Below are 26,361 nucleotides of genomic sequence, written 5' to 3'. Positions count from 1 at the left end.
GAAAATCTGTGCCTTTTCTTTTTTTTGATTCAAGAACTTCTCAGTAGTTGGTATTCAGACTTACCTTATGGGTGTGGCTCCCTTGCGCATACTGAATACATTCAATTCAACTGCTGAAAATCCCTCACTCTTGCAGGCCAATAGATTATCTCGTGGAGTGTTCGTCCAATAGGGTTTTCAGTACATTTATCTAAAGCCATCCCTTTAAGATTAAAAAATACTCTGATCTTGTAGATTACTTAGGGTTGGGAATGTATTTATGATTTTTTTTTTTTAAGGTCGAGGAGAGCCTTTACACACTAAATATATTGTTGAATAAAACAATAGAGTGGTTTGATTCATCCTGTGAGTTGCCATATTCAATCCATGAATTATTGGAAGGTGAGAAAAGTGTACAACAGTGGGGGTCAGTGCCGTTTAAGATGAGGGAGGACAATATTTGTTTTTATGAGCATGGCCTTATTTTTATTACAGCATACTGGATGACTGTTATTCATATTCCATTCACCTAGCTCAATGTAACGTCGATAGGTCTAGGCTACTACATAATACTAAAATATTCCCTATACCCATCATAAGGTTGCTACAACCTAGCCTATGAATGAAAGTTTAGAACGCAGGTTCACACAGGTCAAGAGAAAGATTTCAGGTGACAGACAGTGACACATTCAATACAGCCTTGCACACTCTTGCCTGCATCTAGCTGATTTAGGGTGTAATAATTAGTTTAAAAGTTTGGACAAATTCACATTTGGACAAATTCACATATGTTTATTCCCATTTAATTCCGTAAGCTTCTGTTTAAGAACGTTTTTCACCCTGATCACACGAAAATAGTTCAATTTCATAGCCACATACAAACACCTCATTGTATTCCTTCTCGCATCTATGCGCTCTCCTCTTCTCACCGTTTCCCTTCACTTGTGGACTTCAATGACCAATACATCAGCTGTAGATGCAAAAAAAAAAAACTTTCCAAGCCAAATCTTCATATCATAACCGCTACTCACAGCCTACATCGTTGTCACCATATTAGCTAAAGTAACGTCATAGTCAGCATAGCTAATAGAATTAACATGTTAGTAAACCGGCTACAATCATGCTGTACAGTGTACAGTTAGTAAGCAGTTACACCTGTGGGCCCCGGTGGCAATACATTTGTAAAACTAAAAGCTTACCTTGACACGGAACCCAAACCGGCTGCACGCGTGCGCTATCATGCATAAATGTATTTTGTCCCCCTACACCAAACGCGATCACGACACGCAGGTTAAAATACCAAAACAAACTCTGAACAAATGACATTAATTTGGGGACAGATCGAAAAGCATTAAACATGTATGGCAATTTAGCTAGTTAGCTTGCACTTGCTAGCTAATTTGTCATATTTAGCTAGCTTGCTGTTGCTAGCTAATTTGTCCTAGGATATAAACATTGAGTTGTTATTTTACCTAAACTGCACAAGGTACTCCGACAAATTAATCCACACATAAAACGGCCAACCGAATAGTTTCTAGTTATCTCTCCTCCTTCCAGGCCTTTTCATCGTTGAACTTATATGGTGATAGGCATCTAAACTTTCATAGTATTACCACGACTACCGGCAAAACAGTTTGTCTTTCAATCACCCACGTGGGTATAACCAATTAGGAGATGGCACGTGGGTACCTGCTTCTATAAACCAATGATGAGATGGAAGAGGCAGGACATTCAGCACGATCTGCGTCAGAAATAGAAAGGAGTTCTATTTTAGCCCGTGGCATCGCAGACGCTCGTTGGCGTGTGGGAGCAGTGTGGGTGCAATAATTTAATAACATGGATTTCTACATTTATTTTGCGACGCACGCGACGTGTCCGTTCTGGTCAGCATGTGATTTGTAAAAGTTCCCGTGTTGGATAGTCATAGCCAGCTAGCTAACATAGCATCTCTCTGTTTGAGTAGGCTAAACTAGCTAGCTGCATTTGCTAGCTAAGTAATTGAAAGTAAAACAAATGTATAAAAAAGACTCTTGAATTTGTTCAAAACTGTTCAACTTTTGTCTTTCTCTTTGAGTCTACTACTCACCACATTTTATTACCAGTTAGCTGGTAGCTTATGCTATCAGTACTAGATTATTTATGTATTTTTTTATTTTACCTTTATTTAACTAGGCAAGTCAGTTAATAAAAACAAATTATTATTTACAACGATGGCCTAGGAACAGTGGGTTAACTGCCTTGTTCAGGGGCAGAACGACATATTTTTACCTGGTCAGCTAGGGGATTCGATCCTTTCAGTTACTGGCCCAACGCTCTAACCACTAGGCTACCTGCCGCCCCTCATTCTCTGATCCTTTGATTGGGTGGACAACATGTCAGTTCATGCTGCAAGAACTCTGATAGGTTGGAGGATGTCCTCCGGAAGTTATAATTACTGGGCAAGTATATGGAATGGGGTGAGAACCATGAGCCTCCTAGGTTTTGTATTGAAGTCAATGTACCCAGAGGAGGACGGATACTAGCTGTCCTCCGGCTACACCATGGTGCTACCTTACAGAGTGCTGTTGAGGCAACTGTAGACCTTAATTGCAAAACAGGATATATATATATTTTTTAAATATTTCACTAATTACATTTTTATGCAATTCACTGAGGATGGTCCTCCCCTTCCTCCTTTGAGGAGCATCTACAGGTTTACAATAGGGTTGAACAACTGTCCTACAAAATCAACCCTAATCCTCACTAATCATGGAACAGTGATGACAACGGTCCAGTTGTTGTGAACCGTGCACCAGGCTCTAGGTTTAAAACTGCTATGGGTGGTCTGTGTCTCAAATTATTGCAAAACTTGTAATACAGTGCATTCGGAAAGTATTCAGACCCCTGACTTATGTCTTAAATCGTTTTTTTCCCCTCATCAATCTACACACAATACCCCATAATGACAAAGCAAAAACAGGTTTTTAGAATTTTTCGCTAATGTATTAAAAATAAAAAAAAAATGTCACATTTACATAAGTATTCAGATCCTTTACTCAGTACATTGTTGAAGCACCTTTGGCAGCAATTACAGCCTCAAGTCTTATTGGGATGTCTTCTTACACACCTGTATTTGGCACACCTGCATTTGGAGAGTTACTCCCATTCTTCTCTGCAGATCCTCTCAAGCTCTGTCAGGTTGGATGGGGAGTGTCACTGCACAGCTATTTTCAGGTCTCTCCAGAGATGTTCGATCGGGTTCTATTCTGGGCTCTGGCTGGGCCACTCAAGGACATTCAGAGACTTGCCCCGAAGCCACTCCTGCATTGTCTTGGCTGTGCGATTAGGGTCTTTGTCCTGTTGGAAGGTGAACCTTTGCCCCAGTCTGAGGTCCTGAGTGCTCTGGAGCAGGTTTTCATCAAGGATCGCTGCACTTTACTCTGTCCATCTTTCCCACGATCCTGAGAAACACTTGAGCTCTGTCAGAGTGACCATTGGGTTCTTGGTCACCTCCCTGACCAAGGCCCTTCTCCTCCGATTGCGCAGTTTGGCCAGGCGTCCAGCTCTAGGAAGAGTCTTGGTGGCTCCAAACTTCTTCCATTTAAGAATGATGGAGGCCACTGTGTTCTTGGGGACCTTCAATGCTGCAGACATTTTTGGTACCATTCCCCAGATCTGTGCCTCGATACAATCCTGTCTCGGATCTCTATGGGCAATTCCTTCGACCTCATGGCTTGGTTTTTGCTCTGACATGCACGGACAACTGTGGGGCCTTATGTAGACAGGTGTGTGCCTTTCCAAATCATGTCCAATCAATTGAATTGACCACAGGTGGACTCCAATCAAGTTGTAGAAACTTCAAGGATGATCAATGGAAACAGGATGCACCTGAGTTCAATTTCGAGTCTCATAGCAAAGGGTATGAATACTTATGTAAATAAGGCATTTCTGTTTTTTATTTGAAAATTTCTAAAAACCTGTTTTCGCTTTCTCATTATAGGGTATTGTGTGTAGATTGATGGATTTGTTTTATTTAATCAATTTTATAATAAGGCTGTAACGTAACAACATTTGGAAAATGCACTGTATGTTAATCTAATTTGATCCATTATTGCTAGCGACTGAGGAACAACTACATGGATGTGATGGAAGAAAGAAAGTTAAACTAATCATGTAAAGGAATAATGCAAAAATGTAGGCTACAAATTTAAGGGAACTAACACTAAAGTGACAGTTATAAATGTATGTGAGTATTACTGGCGGTGGTTACTGATAGTGGCTAATATATAATATGATAGGCTACAAATAGGAAACAGAGAAAGTTGGGGTATATGATTAAAACATTGAGAGTGCACAAAGGTTAAATTTGTTGCGACATTGCGCACATTGTTGCCCAGTGACCAGTAGGCTACCCATCTGGGTTACGTCTCCAAGTTGAATCCCTGCAGGCTAAAAAAGCCATAAAATCAAAATTCTGCATAACGTCACAGCATTTATACTTCACTCTGTGTAAGGGGCAGACATACCTGTCATGTTGATATGGTTTTCAGTTCACTGCCATATGACTAGTTTCACATTAAATCTCTCCGCATTTGTCAATCATCTCTCTGTTATTTGCATGAAGAAAAGATGGAGGAAAAGAAGACTCAGATCAGGCTGCCTTTTGAGATTCCGTAGGCGCGCGAGTAAACTCCCACTGCCATCAATACTACTTGCTAACATGCAATCATTGGAAAATAAAATAGATGACCTAGGATTATGATTATCCTACCAACGGGACATTAAGAACTGTGATATCTTATGTGTCACCGAGGCGTGGCTAAACGATGACATAGATAATATAGAGCTGGAGAGATTTTCAATGCACCAGCGGAACAGAGAAGCTACGTCTGGTAAGACGAGGGGTGGGGGTGTGGGTCTTTATGTCAATAACCGCTGGTGCGCAATGTCTAATATCAAAGAAGTTTCGAGGTATTGCTCGCCTGAGGTCGAGTACCTTATGATAAGCTGTAGACCACACCATCTACCAAGAGAGTTCTTATCTATATTATTCGTAGCCGTCTATTTACCACCACAAACCAATGCTGGCACTAAGACCACACTCAACGAGCTGTATAAGAACATAAGCAAACAAGAAAATGCTCACCCAGAAGCGCTGCTCCTAGTGGCCAGGGACTTTAATGCAAGCAAACTTAAATCAGTTTTACCACATTTTTACCAGCATGTCACATGTGCAACCAGAGAGAGAGAAAAAATACCACCTTTACTCCACACACAGAGACGCATGCAAAGCTCTCCCCCGCCCTCCATTTGGCAAATCTGACCATAATTATATCCTCATGATTCCTGCTTACAAGCAAAAACTAAAGCAGGAAGTACCAGTGACTCGCTCAATACGGAAGTGGTCAGATGACATGGATGCTACGCTACAGGACTGTTTTGCTAGCACAGACTGGAATATGTTCCGGGACTCATCCAATGGCATTGAGGAGTATACCACCTCAGTCACCGGCTTCATCAATAAGTGCATCGACAACGTCGTCCCACAGTGAACGTATAAACATATCCCAACCAGAAGCCATGGATTACAGGCAACAGCTGCATCAAGCTAAAGGCGAGAGCTGCTGCTTTCAAGGAGCTGGACACTAATCCCGCTATGCCCTCAGACGAAACATCAAACAAGCAAAGTGTCAATACAGGATTAAGTTTGAATCCTACTACACCGGCTCTGATGCTCATTAGATATGGCAGGGCTTGAAAACTATTACGGACTACAAAGGGAAACCCAGACGCGAGCGGCCCAGTGACGCGAGCATATCAGACGAGCTAAATGCCTTTTATGCTCGCTTCGAGGCATGCAACACTGAAGCATGCACGAGCGCACCACAGTCTGGATGACTGTGTGATAACGCACTCCGTAGCCGATGTGAGCAAGATCTTTAAGCAGGTTAACATTCACAAAACCGTGGGGCAGATGATTACCAGGAAGTGTACTCAAAACATGCGCGGACCAACTGACAAGTGTCTTCACTGACATTTTCAACCTCTCCCTGAATGAGTCTGTAATACCTACATGTTTCAAGCAGACCACCATAGTCCCTGTGCCCAAGGAAGCGAAGGTAACCTGCCTAAATGATTACCTCCCCGTAGCACTCACGTCAGTAGCCATGCAGTGCTTTGGCTTGTCATGGCTTGTCATGGCTCACATCAACACCCTCCTCCCGGATACCATAGACACACTCCAATTCGCATACCGCCCCAACAGAGAATGCTGTTCATTGACTACAGCTCAGGGTTCAACACCATAATGCCCACGAAGCTCATCACTAAGCTAAGGACCCTGGGACTAAACACCTCCCTCTGCAACTGGATCCTGGATTTCCTGACGGGCTGCCCCCGGGTGGTAAGGGTAGGCAACAACATGTCTGCCACGTTGATCCTCAACACCGGGGCCCCTCAGGGTTGTGCATTTAGTCCCCTCCTGTAATCCCTGTTCATCCACGACTGCGTGGCCAAACACGACATGCCAGGACAACAACCTCTCCCTCAATGTGAGCAAGACAAAGGAGCTGATGGTGGACTACAGGAAAAGGCGGGCCGAACATGCGCTACAGAGGGTAGTGCGTAAGGCCCAGTACATCACTGACGCCAAGCTTCCTGCAATCCAGGACCAGAGGAAAGGTGTCAGAGGAAAGCCCATAAAATTGTCAGAGAATCCAGTCCCCCAAGTCATAGTTTTCTCTGGAGTGCCAAGTCTAGGAACAAAAGGCTCCTTACCAGCTTCTACCCCCAAGCCATAAGACTGCTGAACTATTAATCAAATGGCCACCGGACTATTGCATTGCCCCCCCCCCCCCCCCATGTGTTTTGTACACTGCTGCTCCTCGCTGTTTATTATCTATGCATGGTCACTTCACCCTTACCTACATGAACAAATTACCTCTAACCTGTATCCACGCACACTGACTCGGTATCCCCTGTATGTAGCCTCGTTATTACTATGTTACTTTTTATTATTTTGTAGTTTATTTATTTGGTAAATATTTTCTTAACTCTTCCTGAACTGCACTGTTGGTTAAGGGCTTGTAAGTACGCATTTCACTGTAAGGTCTACACTTGTTGTATTCGGCGCATGTGACAAAGTTTGATTTGATTTGTAGATACACCTCCATTTCTGCAATCTCCACCCCAAACGAATACCTGTTGGGCACATTCGATTCCCCTTGCTTAAGATCAAGGTCAGAATGTGTGCAGAGAGGAAAGTGCATGAAAATAGAACAAAGTTCCATTTACATGCGTGTACCTGGTCTGAATTTACCCCGTAGAGAATAATACAAACTTTCCTGTAGAACTTTGTTAGAGGTGATGGATAATCTCTGACCTCACAGTGCTCTCTGTATAGTGACTGGAGAGCTTTGATGTCGTCTGGGCCGATGTTCTCCACGTTGGTCTCTCCCAGGTCCAGCTCCACAAAGTCTGGCAGCGCCCGGGATGCGTCTGTCAGGGAGAGACGCATAGAAATCAGACAAGGTCAACAACAACTCACGTTATGAATCCAGTTTAAAGCAGAGGAACACAGGGGTAGATATTTAACAAGGAAATACTGAAGGCTGAGAAAATCCTATCGGTGGTTCATTGCAGAATATAAGCCGACAGGGGAACCCTTACAGCACTCAGCGGAGGAGCACTTTCATGAAGTGGTATCAAAACGTATTAATAACAAGGGAACATCAAACAGTAGCAATCTATTGATGCTGAAAGTCACTTAGAACACACAGAAATATACACACCGCTCACTCACCCAGGTACTGCTGGTGGTGCTGGCTCTGTGCAATGACGGTCTGCTCCGCTGCACTGGGGGTGTGCTGGCCACCGCCTGAGAAGTTCTCCCCAGACACACCATCAACCTTCTGCACCGGCTTAAACCTACAACGACAATGCCTCAGTCAGTACTGTTTGTATATGTACACTGAGTATACCAAGCATTAGGAACACCTTCCTAATATTGAGTTGAGCACCCTTTTCCCCTCAGAACAGCCTCAATTCGTCGGGGCATGGACTCCACAAGGTGTCAAAAGTGTTCAACAGGGATGCTGGCCCGAGTTGACTCCAATTTGTTTATTGTTTTATTTCACCTTTATTTAACCAGGAAGGTCAGTTGAGAACAAGTTCTCATTTACAACTGCGACACATTGTTACGTTACAGCCTTATTCTAAAATGCATAAAAAAAAAATTTTAAATACCCCATACACACAATACCCCATAACAAAAAAGCGAAAAACGTTTTTTTTTAATAAACTGAAATACCTTATTTACATAACTATTCAGACCCTTTGCTATGAGACTCGAAATTGAGCTCAGGTGCATCCTGTTTCCATTGATTATCCTTGAGATGGTTCTACAACTTGATTGGAGTCCACATGTGGTAAATTCAATTGATTGGACATGATTTGGAAAGGCACACACCTGTCTATATAATGTCCCATAGTTGACAGTGCATGTTAGAGCAAAAACCAAGCCATGAGGTTGAAGGAATTGTCCGTAGAGCACCGAGACAGGATTGTGTCGAGGCACAGATCTGGGGAAGGGTACCAAAAAATGTCTGTAGCATTGAAGGTTCCCAAGAACACAGTGGCCTCAATCATTCTTAAATGGAAGAAGTTTGGAACCACCAAGACTCTTCCTAGAGCTGGACGCCCGACCAAACTGAGCAATCGGGGGAGAAGGGCCTTAGTTAGGCAGGTGACCAAGAACCCGATGGTCACTCTGACAGAGCTCCAGAGTCCCTCTGTGGAGATGGGAGAACCATCCAGAAGGACAACCATCTTTTCAGCACTCCACCAATCAGGCCTTTGTGGTAGAGTTGCCAGACAGAAGCCACTCCTCAGTAAAAAGGCACATGACAGCCCGCTTGGAGTTTGCCAAAAGGAACCTACAGGACTATAACCATGAGAAACATGATTCTCTGGTCTGATGAAACCAATATTGAACTCTTTGGCCTGAATGCCAATTAGCTTTGGTCTTGCCTGGAGGAAACCTGGCACCATCCCTATGGTGAAGCATGGTGGTGGCAGCATCATTCTGTGATGCTTTTCAGCGGCAGGAACTGGGAGACGAGTCAGGGTCGAGGGAAAGATGAACAGAACACAGAGAGAGAGAGAGATCCTTGATGAAAACCTGCTCCAGAGTGCTCAGGACAACGATCCTAAGCACACAGCTAAGACAATGCTGGAGTGGCTTCGGGACAAGTTTCTGAATGTCCTTGAGTGGCCCAGCCAGAGCCCAGACTTGAACCCGATTGAACATTACTGGAGACTTGCATTGAAGCTCCCCATCCAACCTGACAGAGCTTGAGAGGATCTACAGAGAAGAATGGGAGAAACTCCCCAAATACAGGTGTGCCAAGCTTGTAGTGTCATACCCAAGAACACTCAAGGCTGTAATCGCTGCCAAAGGTGCTTCAACAAGGTAATGAGTAAAGGGTCTGAATACTTACTGAAATGTGTTATTTCAGTTTTAGTCTTTTTATATACATTTGCAAACATTTCTAAAAACCTGTTTTTGCTTTGTCATTATTGGGTAATGTGTGTAGATTGTTGAGGGGAAAAAAATAATTTGATCAATTTTAGAGTAAAGCTGTAACGTAACAAACTGTGGAAAAGGTAAAGGGGTCTGAATACTTTCCGAATGCACGTATTGTACCTCTGTTTCTGTTGGACAGGCTGCTGTCTGAGGGCCATGTACTGCATGTCCTCCTGCAGTCTGTTGAGAGGAGAGTCCGGCTTCAGCCGGATCCCATAGTAGTGGTACTTTGAGTTCCCTCTGCAACACACACACACACACACACACACACACACACACACACACACACACACACACACACACAAATGAACAGACAGCTAAAAGTTCTCAGTGTTTCCCCTATATTAATTTAGCAGTCAAAAAATATTTAAATGTGTTTATTACATTTTTTAAACATGCTGTAATACCAAACAGGAAATCATAATGACTTGAGATGCAGTGACGGGATAGAGAAGGAGAGGAGGGGGTGCAAGGTGCAGAGGGAGTTATCAGAACGTGTCTGTCCTCTCAGTAGCTCACCTTGTGCCGAGGCGTCGCGTGCGTAGCCCCATGAAGATGGAGCGGATGAGCTTGCCGAATGAAGCAGCGTTGACCGGATCCAATTTCTGCTCCTGGCAGTGGCGCAAGTAGTGGTTGTAGAGGGTGGAGCGAGGCAGACTCACCCCCTCCGCAGTCTCATAGTTATCCAGTAGCCATTGCAGCTGTGGGGGAGAAAATATATTCTGTCAATTACACACATGTATGTCATTACACCTCTCTGTAATCCACAGCAGATGCATGTTTCACCCCCCACTTGTCTGTAAATACTAACACCCCCTTCCCTAGCTTTAAAAGCACATTTAACTAAAGCAGCGAAAAATTAAAATTGGAGCATAGGAAGAACCCCCACCACCATAGAGAGAAAGAGAGGGAGATGCAAAGGGAGAGTTCTGGAGGTACTAGAGAGTGAGAACAGCTATAGAGGGCAGGCAGGCGAGGCGTTTAGAGTGGCGACTTACATGGCTGTTGAGCAGCGAGCTTCTCTGACTGGATAAACCTTCAGTCTTTTGGAGCGTCTCAATCGCCATTTCAATCTGATAGACCAAGGAGCAAAAAATAGAAGGAAAAACAAAAACAACAAAGGAAAAAGTTGCACTAGAATACTGACACAGTACTGACACACATAGAAAATCAGAAAAATCCAGAACAGCTCCGAAAGCAAGCGTCACCCAAACTAGTGCCAAAAGCCCAGCATAGCAAAGTCAGCTTAAACTTAAATTCACCTAACTGTCTTTTGAATTACATTTCCCATTGTCTTAATGAAGCAGAGTGCTAACAGAAAGTCAAGAGGCACATAGCCTAGTGGTTAGAGCGTTGGGCCACTAACCGAAAGGTTGCTGGATCAAATCCCGGAACTGACAAGGTAACAACCTGTTGTTCTGCCCCTGAACAACGTAATTAACCCACTGTTCCCCGGTAGGCCGTCATTGTAAATAAGAATTTGTTCTTAACCGACTTGCCTAGTTAAATAAAGGTTACATAAATAAACAAGCGCCACAGTAATCAGAAGCTGTGAAACTACCACAGACCCACTGAGGGAGACCTCACTGCGCATGTTGGAGCAGACCAATTTTTTAAAGTCCTTTCAAAGTGTGTTGTATTATAGTTCTAAAAAAATTGTCAGACTTGCGACTGCATGTCGACTGCACAAACTTTACAAAAATGATGTGATCAAAGGTCATGCAGTTTTTGATGAAGTCGCTGCAGTTGCTTCTCACTTGCATTGTGGGAGGCACTATGTGTCAACCAATCATTAGGTTGTTTTTGTTGGACCCGTCTCAAAATACACATCTGCCAAGTAAAATAGTAAATTTACATGACAGTACGATACATTGTGGCTGATTCCATCAGATAACCTGGCACACGGTAGCCCTTTGCCCTATGCTAACCTCACCAGATGACAGTGATGATTTCCTGGAACAGGTTCTACATCAGCCAATTACAAATGTTGACATGGATTGAGGTGAACAAACGCTTTTCCATAACAGCGTCCTTAACAAAGTCAAGCACTCTCGTTATCACCCTACAGATGGCAGTATTGCAGTAATAGTGTTAAGTTATTTTAAAGAACCCACATTTGCAAGCATCCACACTAGAGGAACGTTTGATGTTTATCGTTCTACAGTACACCTGTCAATCAACTGATCAACACACCCTACTGCACGCTGTAGGCCTACTAATAAGGTGGTAACAAGGTCATTCCGTGCTTTCAGGGTGTCTTCATTGTCATAGTGACAACTGCTAATAATCCCATTGAAAAATAACTTTAAAAAAACGGTATTTAAATGTATTAACTCAACAGCACTTCTTTTACATCGCCAGCAGATATTTTACAGCATGTCTCTGCTTGCCTCGTTGCTCAAGTGTTTCTCCTTGATTGTGTAAGGCGTGGATAGAAAGACGAGTTGATCAACTTCTCTCTTCGACGATTCATATTTCGTCTTCGTCTTAGCACAGAACATGACAACCCAGGAACAAACCTTCCCCCATGCAGGTCAACTATTCCATAGGGAAGCCTCGGCTTCCAGGCCTGTGAGGTGAAAGCCTAGTAGAGGATACCCATAGCGATTACGCCCTCGTCTGGCGAGGAGACACTTTCTACGAATGTAACCTACACTTGTCGTTTACCTTACGTTTGATGCAAATGACAAAAATGAAATGGTATGTTCTGTTAGTCATTCCAATCACGTGTTTTCACCAGAGAAGCTTTTCCCCAAACAGCCTATTACAAGCACAGTTATAACAAAACAACCTAAAATCACTCACTTCACATGGCTTGGAGGGGAGGCACAAATGTAAAACTACATATTAGGCCTACACTAATTGTGGTAGTGTGTTGTGCAGGCTAAACCTTGTAAATGAAGATTACGAATATATTTTATGAGGAGTTTCTTGTTGGAGTCCCTCTTCCAGACGACACATAAGCTACTGGCAGTGCTACATAAATAATATTTGCTAATATAGGCTATATTACATAGACGTGTAGGCTATACTTACATGTACAATGTTTTATATGCGTTTTTATAATCATCTACTTTGTCACATATGCGTTATTTGACTCGAGGACCAACATTGGAGCGATTTTTCCTCAAATAAAAACCTTGCCGTCTCTGGGCTTACTGCCTTAGTGGATCACGCCACAAATGAATGATAGCAGTATGGGTAAATTACAGCTACACTATACAGTGGGGCAAAAAAGTATTTAGTCAGCCACCAATTGTGCAAGTTCTCCTACTTAAAAAGATGAGAGATGCCTGTAATTTTCATCATAGGTACACTTCAACTATGACAGACAAAATGAGAAAAAAAATCCAGAAAATACATTGTAGGATTGTTTATGAATTTTTTTGCAAATTATGGTGGAAAATAAGTATTTGGTCACCTACAAACAAGCAAGATTTATGGCTCTCACAGACCTGTAATTTCTTCTTTAAGAGGCTCCTCTGCCCTCCACTCGTTACCTGTATTAATGGCACCTGTTTGGACTTGTTATCAGTATAAAAGACACCTGTCCACAACCTCAAACAGTCACACTCCAAACTCCACTATGGCCAAGACCAAAGAGCTGTCAAAGGACACCAGAAACAAAATTGTAGACCTGCACCAGGCTGGGAAGACTGAATCTGCAATAGGTAAGCAGCTTGGTTTGAAGAAATCAACTGTGGGAGCAATTATTAGGAAATGGAAGACATACAAGACCACTGATAATCTCCCTCGATCTGGGGCTCCACGCAAGATCTCCCCCCGTGGGGTCAAAATGATCACAAGAACGGTGAGCAAAAATCCCAGAACCACACGGGGGGACCTAGTAAATGACCTGCAGAGAGCTGGGACCAAAGTAACAAAGCCTACCATCAGCAAGGGCATTGAAGATGAAACGTGGCTGGGTCTTTCAGCATGACAATGATCCCAAACACACCGCCAGGGCAACAAAGGAGTGGCTTCGTAAGAAGCATTTCAAGGTCCTGGAGTGGCCTAGCCAGTCTCCAGATCTCAACCCCATAGAAAATCATTGGAGGGAGTTGAAAGTCCGTGTTGCCCAGCAACAGCCCCAAAACATCACTGCTCTAGAGGAGATCTGCATGGAGGAATGGGCCAAAATACCAGCAACAGTGTGTGAAAACCTTGTGAAGACTTACAGAAAACGTTTGATCTCTGTAATTGCCAACTAAGGGCATATAACAAAGTATTGAGATAAACTTTTGTTATTGACCAAATACTTATTTTCCACCATAATTTGCAAATAAATTCATAAAAATTCCTACAATGTGATTTTCTTTAATAGTTGAAGTGTACCTATGATGAAAATTACAGGCCTCTCATCTTAAGTGGGAGAACTTGCACAATTAGTGGCTGACTAAATACTTTCTTGCCCCACTGTGTATACACACAAAACTATGTGGAGACCCCTTGAAATTGGTGGATTGCTGACATGTGTTTATTAGAACATGACAAGTGTATAAAATCGAGCACACAGCCATGCAATCTCCTTAGGCAATATTGGCAGTAGAATGATCTTACTGAAGAGCTCAGTGATTTTCAACGTGGCACCATCATAGGATGCCACCTTTCCAACAAGTCTGTTTGTAAAATTTCTACCCTGCTAGAGCTGCCCCAGTCAACTGTAAGTGCTGTGAAATGTCTAGGAGCAAAAACGGCTCAGCTGCGAAGTGGTAGCCCACACAAGCTCAAAGAATGGGACCGCCGAGTGCGTAAAAATAGTTTGTCCTCAGTTGCAACTCCCTACCGAGTTCCAAACTGCCTCTGGAAGCAATGTCAGCAAAATAACTGTTCATCTGGAGCTTCCTGAAATGTGTTTCCCTGGTCGAGCAGCCACACACAACCCTAAGATCACAAATGCGCAATGCCAAGCGTCGGCTGGAGTGATGTAAAGCTTGCCGTCATTGGACTCTGGAGCAGTGGAAACGTGTTCTCAGGAGTGATGAATCACGCTTCACCATCTGGCAGTCCGACGGACCAATCTGGGTTTGGCGGATGCCAGGAGAACGCTACCTGCCCCAATGCATAGTGCCAACTGTAAAGTTTGGTGGAGGAGGTATAATGGTTTGGGCTAGGCTCCTTAGTTCTAGGCCCCTTAGTTTCTTGTTTCAGCATGACAATGCCCCATGCACAAAGCGAGGTCCATACAGAAATTTTTTGTCGAGATCGGTGAGGAAAAACTTGACTGGCATGCACAGACGTTGACCTCAACCCCATCGAACACCTTTGGGATGAATTCAAACACCGACTGCGAGCCAGGCCTAATCGCACAAGATCACTGCCCGACCTCACGAACGCTCTTGTTGCTGAATGGAAGCAAGTCCCCGCAGCAATGTTCCAACATCTAGTGGAATGCCTTTCCAGAAGAGAGGAGGCTGTTATTACAGCAAAGGTCGGGACTGACTCCATTTTAATACCCATGATTTTAGAATGAGATGTTTAACGAGCAGCTGTCCACATACTTTTGGTAATGTAGGGAATTTGACAAGATTGTGAGCGTCAGAGTTTTAATTAATTATTATTATTTTTTTTTACAATTTGCGAATATACAACGTACATGTTGTACAATCCTCTTACATCTTTATTGCTGTGAAAGAACATGAATGTATGTCAAATATATGCGAAAACGTGAACATTTTGTCTAACGTTAGTACTAATAGCTAGTAGTCTAGTCAAGGATGCCTCGATGCAATATTGGCAAAAAGCATTTTGTTACAGACCAATGGAACAAAAGTGAATCTTGAATTTTAAGGTTTAAAATATCCCTCTGGTGGCCAGGGTAGATTTTTTTTGGTTGGTGGATATAAAGTCTAAGGTCTTTGACAGGAAATAATCAGGAAATAATCACGGTCATCTGGTGAGGTTAGCATAGGGCTAACGTGTGCCAGATTATCTGATGGGACTAGCTACAATGTAGTGTTGTATCAAAATCGACGATTTTAACTGGCTGATGAACAGTTTTAGACTGAGAAATTGTTTACATTTAAACTGTTTCTAATGTTCGCAAGTATGGCCCCGTTATGTTTTCAGTTTGTGAGTGTGTGATATGGGGGTATAAAGTTTTGTGACATTTAGAAATAACAGCAGCTTTGTTGATACTGCCATGTTGGTCTGAGCCTTGCTGTTGGAAAACCCCTACAGAGTTTCGGCTGTCGAAGATGCAACTCCCTGACTTCACTCGCCGACTTCCCTCTACGGTAGCCTTCGTTACGCTTACTGCTCAAACACAGCCATTGTGTTTTGTCTTAAAAGCTTCACGACACAGTAAAGCAGTACTAACAAATTTGATTTAATATTTATTTGAATCTTTAGTTAAAACACAGCACGAGAGGAAATTCCAATTTACAGCACTGGAAGGGTAGATACCTATAGAAAGAACTAGCTGAGAAGACCACAGGACAGGACAGAGCAAGACTGGACTAAATAACACATTCTCAGACACTGACATAAAGTAGCTAAGTGGTACTATAGTTACTGAAGAAAGGCTTCAGATATGCATTATCACAGGCAGGAGAGAGTGGCCTGACAGACAGACAGACAGACAGGACGAGAAGAGTAAGTAAAGGGGGGCCGTACACTCACAGTGGACGGGGAGGCTCGGGTAGTCTGGGTGGCTGGGTGGGGGGCAGAGTTGTCCATGGAGTTGCCCCCGATGAGGTAGGCTCCAGAGCTGCTGATGATCTGCCCCCCGGCCAGACCCATGGTCAGACCCCCGTTCCCCCCTCCATTATTGGCCATGCCATGGGACGACACCACTGTAGACACCTCAGACGAGCTGCCCTGCGTGTCAAAGTAGCTCCCTCCACTGTTCTGGCTGTACACCTGGGGCTCGGAGTACGAGTACGTCCGTCTGGGCAAAAACAATGGAGGGAAAAGTTAGGAATTTCCCCCCCCCCCCCCACAGGAGTGATAGGTCAGGATAATTTCCTTTTACATAAAGGAAAGTTTGAATGGTGCTAGAGTGCCTATTTGATGTGAATTAGCGGTGCCATTCTGAGCCTTCACGGGAAGGCAATATTCCTGTGTTAATGAAAGTGGAGTTTCCATAGTTACACAAATCACCTGAGGAGTCGCCGTGCCGACAGAGATTTGTGTGATTGTCGTTTTCCTCTGCAGTGACTCAGACCATTACCTTGGCCTCTGATATAATGACACCCTTCAGTGCCTTGACACAACAGGTGTTGTGGACCAGAAACATATTCTCTCTCTCAGACCTTTATATACATTCCCCTACATATAAATTTGGGATATTTTCATACATATCTGTTTTACCGCTAAGAAATGAATGCACTTTATGCATATTCAATAGGAGTGCATATTCAATATGGGAAATGCATATTCAATAGGAGTGTGCGCATGCATTGAGATACTGAGCTTGATTTGGCTGCTTTCATGGGGCTACAGAGGAAAAAAACGATTAGCTTCCCTTCCATTTGGGACTTATTTTATTATACGGCTGAACAAGATTTGCATAAAAGAAGCAATCTCTTATTTTATTTAAAAAGGTGTGCGCTGTCTCTTAAGACCCAGTAAAGAAGTAATTCACACACACAGTCAGTTGCTCTGAACTGAATTAATAAAGTTTGTGGCGACAATCGGCATATTTTGCATTATGGTTTGCACAAAAAAGTACTAGGGTAGTAAATTGATGTTAGCTTCAGCTGTAAGCTAGCAAGAAAAGTTAGCCTACAAAACTGGAAGCTAACAGTTTCTTCTTGCATTGTAAAGCATTCTAGTCTGTAACAGACATAGTTTTGCAAACAGTAATTAACAGTTTCAACATTGTGTTGAAACTGTGTGTTAGCTTCCATGAAGCATGAGTGGGAAGCTAACGTTACGCAGCCCAGACTCCCAGTGAGAGTAGTGGTTCAGGCTAGAGCTAGCAATGAGTAATTGGAGCAGGCACAGTGCACTCGCGCTACAAAAGAGACATTGACTCGCTGATAAACAGACTTGATCCTCTCTCAATCAGTAGACGAAGTGAGACACATTTGACAGAAGTGCTGAAAGAAACAAACATTTGAGTACCAAAATGTTTTTCATGTTCTAGTATCAAAAAGGTACCGAAGTTTCGGTATACCATGCAGAAATAATTTGGCCCCATATTCCTAGCACGCAACGACTACATCAAGCTTGTGACTACAAATTTGCTGGATTCATTTGGGTTATGTTTTGGATTATGTTATGCCAAATAGAAATGAATGGTAAATAATGTATTGTGTCATATGTGATAATAATGCCTCTAACTTTTTCGCTCATTGGTCACGATTCATTCGTGATTATTCGTAATGGTAGCATCCACATTAATGTAGACGTGTTCAGAAATATATTATATAATGATTGACAATAAAAGTGACTCCAAAATGAGACAATACGTTATTTACCATGAATTTCTATTGGGCACAACATAATCCGAAACACAACAAACAAACTGCAAATGAATCCAACAAGTTTGTAGAGTAGCAAGCTTGACACAGTGTTTGTGTGCTAGGAATATGGGACCAAATACTAAACTTGACAAAATGAAATACATTATAAGTGAATTTGTCCACATACTTTACAATTGGGGCCAAGATACATAAAGTGCTTTCATTTCTAAACGGTGAAACAGATATGTAATAAAATACCCTCAAATAAAAAGGTGACATTCTGTACTCTCTTGTATATAATCCAAAGAACAGAAATCAGACAGCGCTCCGGCAAATAAACTTAAATTGACATATTTTTAGTGCAGTAATAAAAACGTCAATTTAAGTTTATTTACCAGAATGCTGTCCTATTTCTGTTCTCTCGCCTCATAAAACATTTGATCTCAAATCCAAAGCCAAATTAAAAACGTCACTGTCTAAATAAATCTGTAGAGGAGTGTATAAAACATATGCCGAAACTCTGGAGAAATACCAGGTTATGGAGGAAAGTTTAGGGCACCGGAATGACTCGTTGACAAATCATCTGAACGGTAAGAAATACCTCCTGCCCCTTTCTCATCTACTCTTTTGGTGTGTAGTGAATCTACTTCTATACCCAATAGAACTGTGGAGGGGACAAGCAGCTGGTACTAACACACGGTTAACAGACTCAAATAGTAAGTGGGTGTGTGCTCAGCTCACTTCTTCTGTCCTGATTAGTAGCCAGGCCTTACCCCTCCATCAGAGACTGCTGTCGGTCGATTTGTGACTGTGTGTCACTCACTATGGGACAGCCCCAGCCTGTGGAGTGTGTACATAACCTTGTCCCCCGAGCCAAGGAGTGTGCAGCACTTATTCATACTCCTGGTCATCTCCAGGTGACTGCACACAATCACACAGTACTTCACTGTGCTGTTACTTACACCCTCCGCACCCGCCATGTGTGTGTGGCAGAACTACTGCTGTGAAGTGACTTTAGCTGTTGCCGTTGACTACAGAGAAGACGATAAAGCCACTGTATAGTGCCACTGCAGAGTGAGTGACAAAGGCAGCGGTGGTTGAGCAACACTAAACACTCACATGGTTCCGTTGGTGTAGACGCCACTGTTCTCCTCCACATACTGCACCTGTGCTGGGTATACATGCTGAACCTGTTGAACAGTCTGGGTCTGCAACCGTAGGGCAACAAGTTAGAAACGACACACAAATCAAACACATGCAAATGAAACACACACACACAAACACACACACAGCCGTTTACCTGCTGCTGGACAGGCACCTGAGAGGTCACCTGCTGGGCGGAGCCTGCGGGCTGCACAGGCACGGCGGTCTGGAGAGGGACAGTGGAGGCGGAGTCAGCGCCTGCCTCAGGGGTCTGCATGGCGCCTGCAGGAGAGAGAGGACACATTGGTCAACTGGGTACCACCAGAGCCATCGATGGAGGGGAGCACATTGATAGACGGACTATAGAGAACCACAAGCTCTTCTCTGGCCTGGCGCCAAAGTGGCAGAACAAAGTCCACTGCAAAGAACTCCACAAGAAACCTTTGTCTCAATTTGGTTTAGATGCACAGTACCAGGACAATTGAAGTGCTAACTAAGGAGTATCTGGGTCTGGGAGTATAAAATCAATATCACTCACAGAGACATGAATTCTAGATTATATCTATGGTATTACTGTACCCATGTTGACGAATGAACAGGGGCTGTAGGGGAGCGGGTCGAGAGTTTCAAGTTCCTTGGTGTCCACATTACCAACGAACTATCATGGTCCAAACACACCAAGACAGTCGTGAAGATGGTACGACAAAACCTTTTCCCCCACAGGAACCTGAAAAGATTTGGCATGGGTCCCCAGATCCTCTAAAAGATCTACAGCTGCACCATCGAGAGCATCCGGACCGGTTGCATCCCTGCCTAGTATGGAAACTGCTCGGCATAAGGCCCTACAGCGGGTAGTGCGTACGGCCAAATACATCACTGGGGCCGAGCTTCCTACCATCCAGGACCTACAGTTGAAGTCGGAAGTTTACATACACTTAGGTTGGAGTCATTAAAACTAGTTTTCAACCAGTCCAAAAATGTATTGTTAACAAACTATAGTTTTGGTAAGTCGGTTAGGACTATCGACCGATTAAATCGGAATGGCCGATAAATTAGGGCCGATTTCAAGTTTTCATAACAATTGGAAATCAGTATTTTTGGCCGCAAATTTTTATTGTTATTATTTTATACCTTTATTTAACTAGGGAAGTCAGTTAATAAACTATTCTTATTTTCAATGACGGCCTAGGAACGGTGGGTTAACTGCCTCGTTCAGGGGCAGAACGACAGATTTTCACGTTGTCAGCTCGGGGGATCCAATCTTGCAATCGTACAGTTAACTAGTCCAACGCAATAACGACCTGCCTCTCTCTCTCATTGCACTCCACAAGGCCTGTTACGTGAATACAGTAAGCAAAGTTAAGTTGCTAGCTAGCATTAAACTTATCTTATAAAAACACAATCAATCATAATCACTAGTTAACTACACGTGGTTGATGATATTACTAGATATTATCTAGCGTGTCCTGCGTTGCATATAATCTGACTGAGCATACAAGCATACAAGTATCTAAGTATCTGACTGAGCGGTGGTAGGCAGAAGCAGCCGCGTAAATCATTCATTCAAACAGCACTTTCTTTGCGTTTTCCCAGCAGCTCTTCGTTGTGCGTCAAGCATTGCACTGTTTATGACTTCAAGCCTATCAACTCCCAAGATGAGGCTGGTGTAACCGAAGTGAAATGGCTAGATAGTTAGCGCGCGCTAATAGCGTTTCAAACGTCACTCGCTCTGAGCCTTCTAGTAGTTGTTCCCCTTGCTCTGCATGGGTAACGCTGCTTTGAGGGTGGCTGTTGTCCTTGTGCTGGTTCGAGCCCAGGGAGGAGCGAGGAGAGGGACGGAAGCTATACTGTTACACTGGCAATACTAAAGGGCCTATAAGAACATCCAATAGTCAAAGGTTAATGAAATACAAATGGTATAGAGGGAAATAGTCCTATAATTCCTATAATAACTACAACCTAAAACTTCTTACCTGGGAATATTGAAGACTCATGTTAAAAGGAACCACCAGCTTTCATATGTTCTCATGTTCTGAGCAAGGAACTGAAACGTTAGCTTTCTTACATAGCACATATTGCACTTTTACTTTCTTCAACACTTTGTTTTTGCATTATTTAAACCAAATTGAACATGTTTCATTATTTACTTGAGGCTAAATTGATTTTAATTATGTATTATATTAAGTTAAAATAAGTGTTAATTCAGTATTGTTGTAATTGTCATTTATTAATAAATAAAAATTGGCTGATTAATTGGTATCGCCTCTTTTGGTCCTCCAATAATCAGTATCGACGTTGAAAAATCATAATCGGTCGACCTCTAGTTAGGACATCACTTTGTGCATGACACAATTGTCAAAGACTCCAGTCACCCAAGTTATAGACTGTTCTCTCTGCTACCACACGGCAAGCCGTAACAGTGCGCCAAGTCTAGGACCAAAAGGCTACTTAACAGCTTCTACCCCCAAGCATTAAGCCTGCTGAACAATTAATCAAAATGGCCACCAGGACTATTTACATTGACACGCCCCCCACCTCCCTTTGTCTTCACACTGCTGCTACTCGCTGCTTATTACCTATGCATAGTCACTTTACCCCTACCTACATTTACAAAATAACTCTTCTAACCTGCACATTGACTCGGTACTGGAACCCCTTGTATATAGACTCATTATTGTTATTTTTATTGTGTTACTTTTTTTATTTTACTATTTTTACTTTAGTTTATTTGTAAATATTTTCTTAACCTCTTTCTTGAACTGCATTGTTGGTTAACGGTTAACGGTAAGTAAGCATTTCACGGTTGTATTCATCACTACACCTGTTGTATTCATGTGACAAATAAAATTGTCATTTGATTAGATGATTTGGTTCCTGGGAAGAAGCTTCTCTCAACCAATCATCTATGCACAACATGTACTAATACAGTCACAATACCATATCATCATTATTCTGTGGAATAATATGAATAAGAATACCGACTCTGTGTGTACAATAACTGTCCATTTGAGAGTCAGTGCTTAAGCAACTCATCACATTGACTGCACCGTTGTAATTCTGACTGCTGTGCTGCTAGAACAGGCAGCTGTGGCCAGCAGTACTGAATGTACTCAGGGTAGTGTATGAGTCAGTGGTCCGAGCAGAGAGCTCGTCTCCTGTCTCCGTGTTCACAGCAATAAAAAAACAGTTAATATTTAACAGCCCTAATGAGCTTATCTTTCTCCCTCTGCTCTCACAAATCTGTTCCCTTCACATCTTCCAACGATTTTTTATCATTCAGACATTTGTTGATTAATTCTTGCCAAACACATTTAGGCTAATTTTGTGAAAATGTGGTCGTATTTGTCAAACCACGGTTTTTACTTTGTTCTCACACCTCGGCATTGGAACACATGCATAGGTGTCCAAAAATGTAGCTGGTGTCAGAGATTTAGAATCCATCTTTATTGGCTAACGACCCAACCCTGAACACACAAAGCTACGGTGAGATGAGGACTTGGGCAGAGGGAGACATTCACAGTAAAGCAGCATGTAGGCTAATCATAGAACAGCCACCTCTCCTCCTCTTGCTCTGTCCTCCACGGTGACCCCCCACACACTCCCCCTCATCTGCTGAACTTAGTTTCCATGACCAAGCCTCTCCTGGTTAATTAACCTGTCTCCTAAGAGCCCTGGATCTCTCCGGGGTCTGCCTGTCCTCCTCCACCCCCTCTTCTCTCCACCCTACTACTCATCCTCTCTATCTTCAGTGATATACCAGAGGTTGTGTTCAGATGCATTTCTCCCTTCATAGTGCATGATAGTACAGCGCAGTATAGTGCATGATAGTACAGCAAAGTATAGTGCATGATAGTACAGCACAGTATAGTGCATGATAGTACAGCACAGTATAGTGCATGATAGTACAGCACAGTATAGTGCATGAACAGGGTGTCAATCAGCGTAGTTTCCTTTTAACTCAGGAGGCTGCATTGAATTGAATAGTATTTTCTTCCATCCTGTATTGTTAAAACACTAAAACAGTTGAGCACCGATTCAGACAGGTGGTTCTCCATGCTGTTCACAGAAAGAACCAGAGACCAGTCAGTCAGACCATTCCGCTCCTGTTCTGCCATCAGTCAGGACTTTCAAACTGAAACCGCTCAGTTGAAGGAACATAGTCTATACTTTGATGGTGCAGCAGGGGTTTAAGAAAAGTGTTCCCCTTGTTTCTATAATGTATTAGCCTACCATTTGATAAAACCAAAGACAGAAAGACTTAAACAATCCTGAAGAGCGCTCAGCATCCATTGAAGATAAAAAAAATCCTGCATGATTCAAGACACTTATCGTTCCATCTGATATGGCCTTTTAATGTCGCTCAGCAAATTGCATATGTTCTGCTGGTAGCGTGACAACATGGTCTAAAAAGCTCCAAAAGCCCATGTACCTGATCACAGGGCAATGCTAGTAGGAAGGCAGCAGACGACAGAAACTAACATGACAGTGACAACCAGTGCCAGGTAGGCCTGGGACGGTCATGGAATTTTGGATGACTGTTATTGCCTATTTGCACATGTTCTCCTCTCCTCTGCTGCTGACTGTATGTGATGCCATAGATATAGAATGAATAGAACGGGCATACCCATTCAAGGTCAATGATGGCAAAATGGGTGGACTGGCCGCCATTGAGAGTGTACTCATAGGAGCAAAGCAGGAAGTAAAAAGAAGAAGTGTACCCATCAATATGTGCTGTGATTTGTTGATTCAACTCAACCGACATGACAAAAAATACATTCCATTGAATGAGCCACATCAGTTATTTGAATTAACATTCTACATTATTGCATCCCAATACCAGGCAGCCATTGAGAGTGTATCCATGAGTTCACCAGTCAAATACTGTAGATGCCGTAAAGGAGTCAATGGAACACAGATAGTTCCATTGACCAGATTGGCTCACATTCAACTGATCTGACAAAGTGGATTTCGTCAAATCCGTCATGATTGATGTATTGTAACAGGCGCACAATTTTTATATATTGAGATGTTTTCCACTGCATAACATGTAGAACTTCAACAAGTCTATTTTCAGGTTTAGAAGAAGTGACTGCTAAAAATGCCAAATGTATAAGCTGGTTAGCAACAGTGGTAGAAGTGAGTCATTTTTAACTGTAATGCAGTTGATTAGTAATGATGACATGAACATGTGTTGGGGTTGACATCCATACAAGCATTAGACTCAGATTGTTACCTCAACATAGTGTGAAATACACATTTAAACAATAGACTAAATGTAGCCTAATTTTGCTGGATGGCAATGATGAGACTAAGGATCTTTCCCACACCGCCCTTTCCTCCGCGCGTTTCCATGGCAATTCCATTGTTTTGGTCGAGTTCGTTTGACCTCTGTACTGCATCTATTGCCAGGGTTAGAGGTTCCAAGCCTCTTCTATAGACCCAGTTGGTATTAGATAGAACGTCGCGACCCATCCCGCCTGTGGGGAAAACAACCTGTGGTTACCCACAATAGGCTACCCCATTAACTTTTTTAAATGCAGTACTTGTTGTCTGCTTGTTTTAGTCGATTACAAAATTACATTTAAGAAAAATATAACATGTCTAGAGATTCATTTTCAACATTGCCTGCTCCCTAGCAGCCACTTGAGCGCTAGCTCAACATTACACTTGCCAAGACTAACAACACAAACAAACGGACTATACAGCTCAGCTGCAAGTAGTGAGTGGAGTTACAAACGGACTGTACTAAACAAGCTATGTCTTACCTGTGATTTAATGTTTCCCACACACATATCTACAGTACGTGTAGACTCCTCGGACACCGCATCCCCCACACAGAACTCACAGGCTCTATTTTCCTACGTGGGAGCACTGCGAACCAGAGGTCATGATTTCTGACACGGTTACATGTACATTAACTAACACAGCAGCTTTTCGGCATGTTTTGTTATTTCTGTATAACAAAAAAAATGTATGACGAAGTTACCTCTTTTACAATGGGGGTCAATAGAAAATAATGTTGGTTTCCCCCAATTTGTTGGCGTGAATACCGACTGGGACCATCAACTATATTTCAATGTGTGCTGCTGCTGCAGGCATGCGGGCGTCACCTAGGCAACCGAAGACTCGTTTGCTACAACACTTAGCTTGAGCAACAAAGTTTATTCACATTGTTAAGAGTCCACGTCACCTCAAAAATGGATTCCACTGCACAAATGCCTGGCCATCCCGTCGTCAGTTCTTTTATAACCATCAGTTACGTGGTTATACGGTAAATTGTGCCAGTCTTTGTGCCAGGGAAATGCTGCTGACATGCTTTCTCTTTTTAGTCTCTACAGGTACCATTTTTCTTCTGCTCCATGCACTCTGCAGTAGGAGAGGCCCTATCGGCCTCTACTACACCAAATCCACCTGCTCCCTGCAGCCTGCCCCTGATGATTAGGAGATGAGGAGAGGATTGACTTTCTGGATGTAAACAGGGCACCTACCTCACTCCTGCAGCCCCCCCCCCCCCCCTTGCTCTCGCTCCCCTGTGGCCCACTTAAGCGCTGTGCTCAACTGAACAACTGCAAGCGCTACAAGCCCACGCAAGAACAAAGGCCAGAGAGGAGGGCAGCACTCGCCTTGCCTCTCCTTCACCCTCCCCCGGGTCCTTCCTCCTCCCCATATGACTGACAGCTGGGGAAATAGGGGGAACAGGACTTATGACATCAGACGATCAGAACGAGATCTATAATGTTATCTCACCACATTACCACAGTCAATAATATGGGCAACTTTAATGGCATGATCAAAACAAAATATGTTTAAAGTCTAAAATGCTGTTAATGCCTGGGATATCCATTGTGAGCATGAGACTGGTAGCAAGTGGATTGTCCTCAACCTAAAATGTACTGATGAATGTCCAGAAACAACATGCTTTAGAGAGGAGTTGTAACACTGTGAAAGAAACACAAGCCCAAATAAAGAGGCACGTCTCCTTTGTATTGATCTCATTTCCTTCCTGTCTCCATCATGTTAGACCTGTGGCCATGTTAGGCTGGCAGTGATAAAAACACTGTCTGAAGCTGCAGCATTAACCAATTTCCTTCACAACTATGGAACAGGGTTGAGGTTAGTGATAAAGTACACCTTGCAATGTAAAAACAGTGTACACAGGCTGCTGTGCGTGCAAATAGCACAGCAAAAACCCCAGTTGATGCTGCTAAGCCATGAAAATGGATGGATGAATAATCAAATGAATCAGCGGCTCTTTAAGTGATTGGAAAT

At 43.0% G+C, this 26,361-nt stretch overlaps 1 protein-coding gene across 4 annotated transcripts in view; it reads right to left on the bottom strand.

Annotated features, from left to right (window-relative positions):
- rfx3 (regulatory factor X, 3 (influences HLA class II expression)) overlaps positions 1-26,361 on the bottom strand; it is a 57,467-nt gene that overhangs the window by 15,312 nt on the left and 15,794 nt on the right. Inside the window, exons 2-9 of one of the 4 annotated variants that reach the window (XM_021602769.3) lie at positions 19,250-19,374; positions 19,069-19,157; positions 16,157-16,430; positions 10,540-10,614; positions 10,061-10,242; positions 9,662-9,781; positions 7,760-7,884; positions 7,340-7,455 (exon numbers count right to left, since the gene is read on the bottom strand). In XM_021602769.3, coding sequence (XP_021458444.3) covers positions 7,340-7,455; positions 7,760-7,884; positions 9,662-9,781; positions 10,061-10,242; positions 10,540-10,614; positions 16,157-16,430; positions 19,069-19,157; positions 19,250-19,369 — 1,101 coding nt within the window. In that variant the 5' untranslated portion in view covers positions 19,370-19,374. The remainder of the gene's footprint in view (positions 1-7,339; positions 7,456-7,759; positions 7,885-9,661; positions 9,782-10,060; positions 10,243-10,539; positions 10,615-16,156; positions 16,431-19,068; positions 19,158-19,249; positions 19,375-26,361) is intronic. The other 3 variants (XM_021602770.3, XM_090234784.1, XM_090234785.1) reach the window with 3 other exon arrangements.

Source organism: Oncorhynchus mykiss, chromosome 5, assembly GCF_057628025.1.
Source record: "Oncorhynchus mykiss isolate SJ-2025 chromosome 5, ASM5762802v1, whole genome shotgun sequence".
In the NCBI taxonomy this organism is placed as follows: domain Eukaryota; kingdom Metazoa; phylum Chordata; class Actinopteri; order Salmoniformes; family Salmonidae; genus Oncorhynchus; species Oncorhynchus mykiss.
The sequence above is the reverse complement of the archived record's forward strand: the minus strand, read 5'-3'. Positions and strand labels throughout refer to the sequence as shown.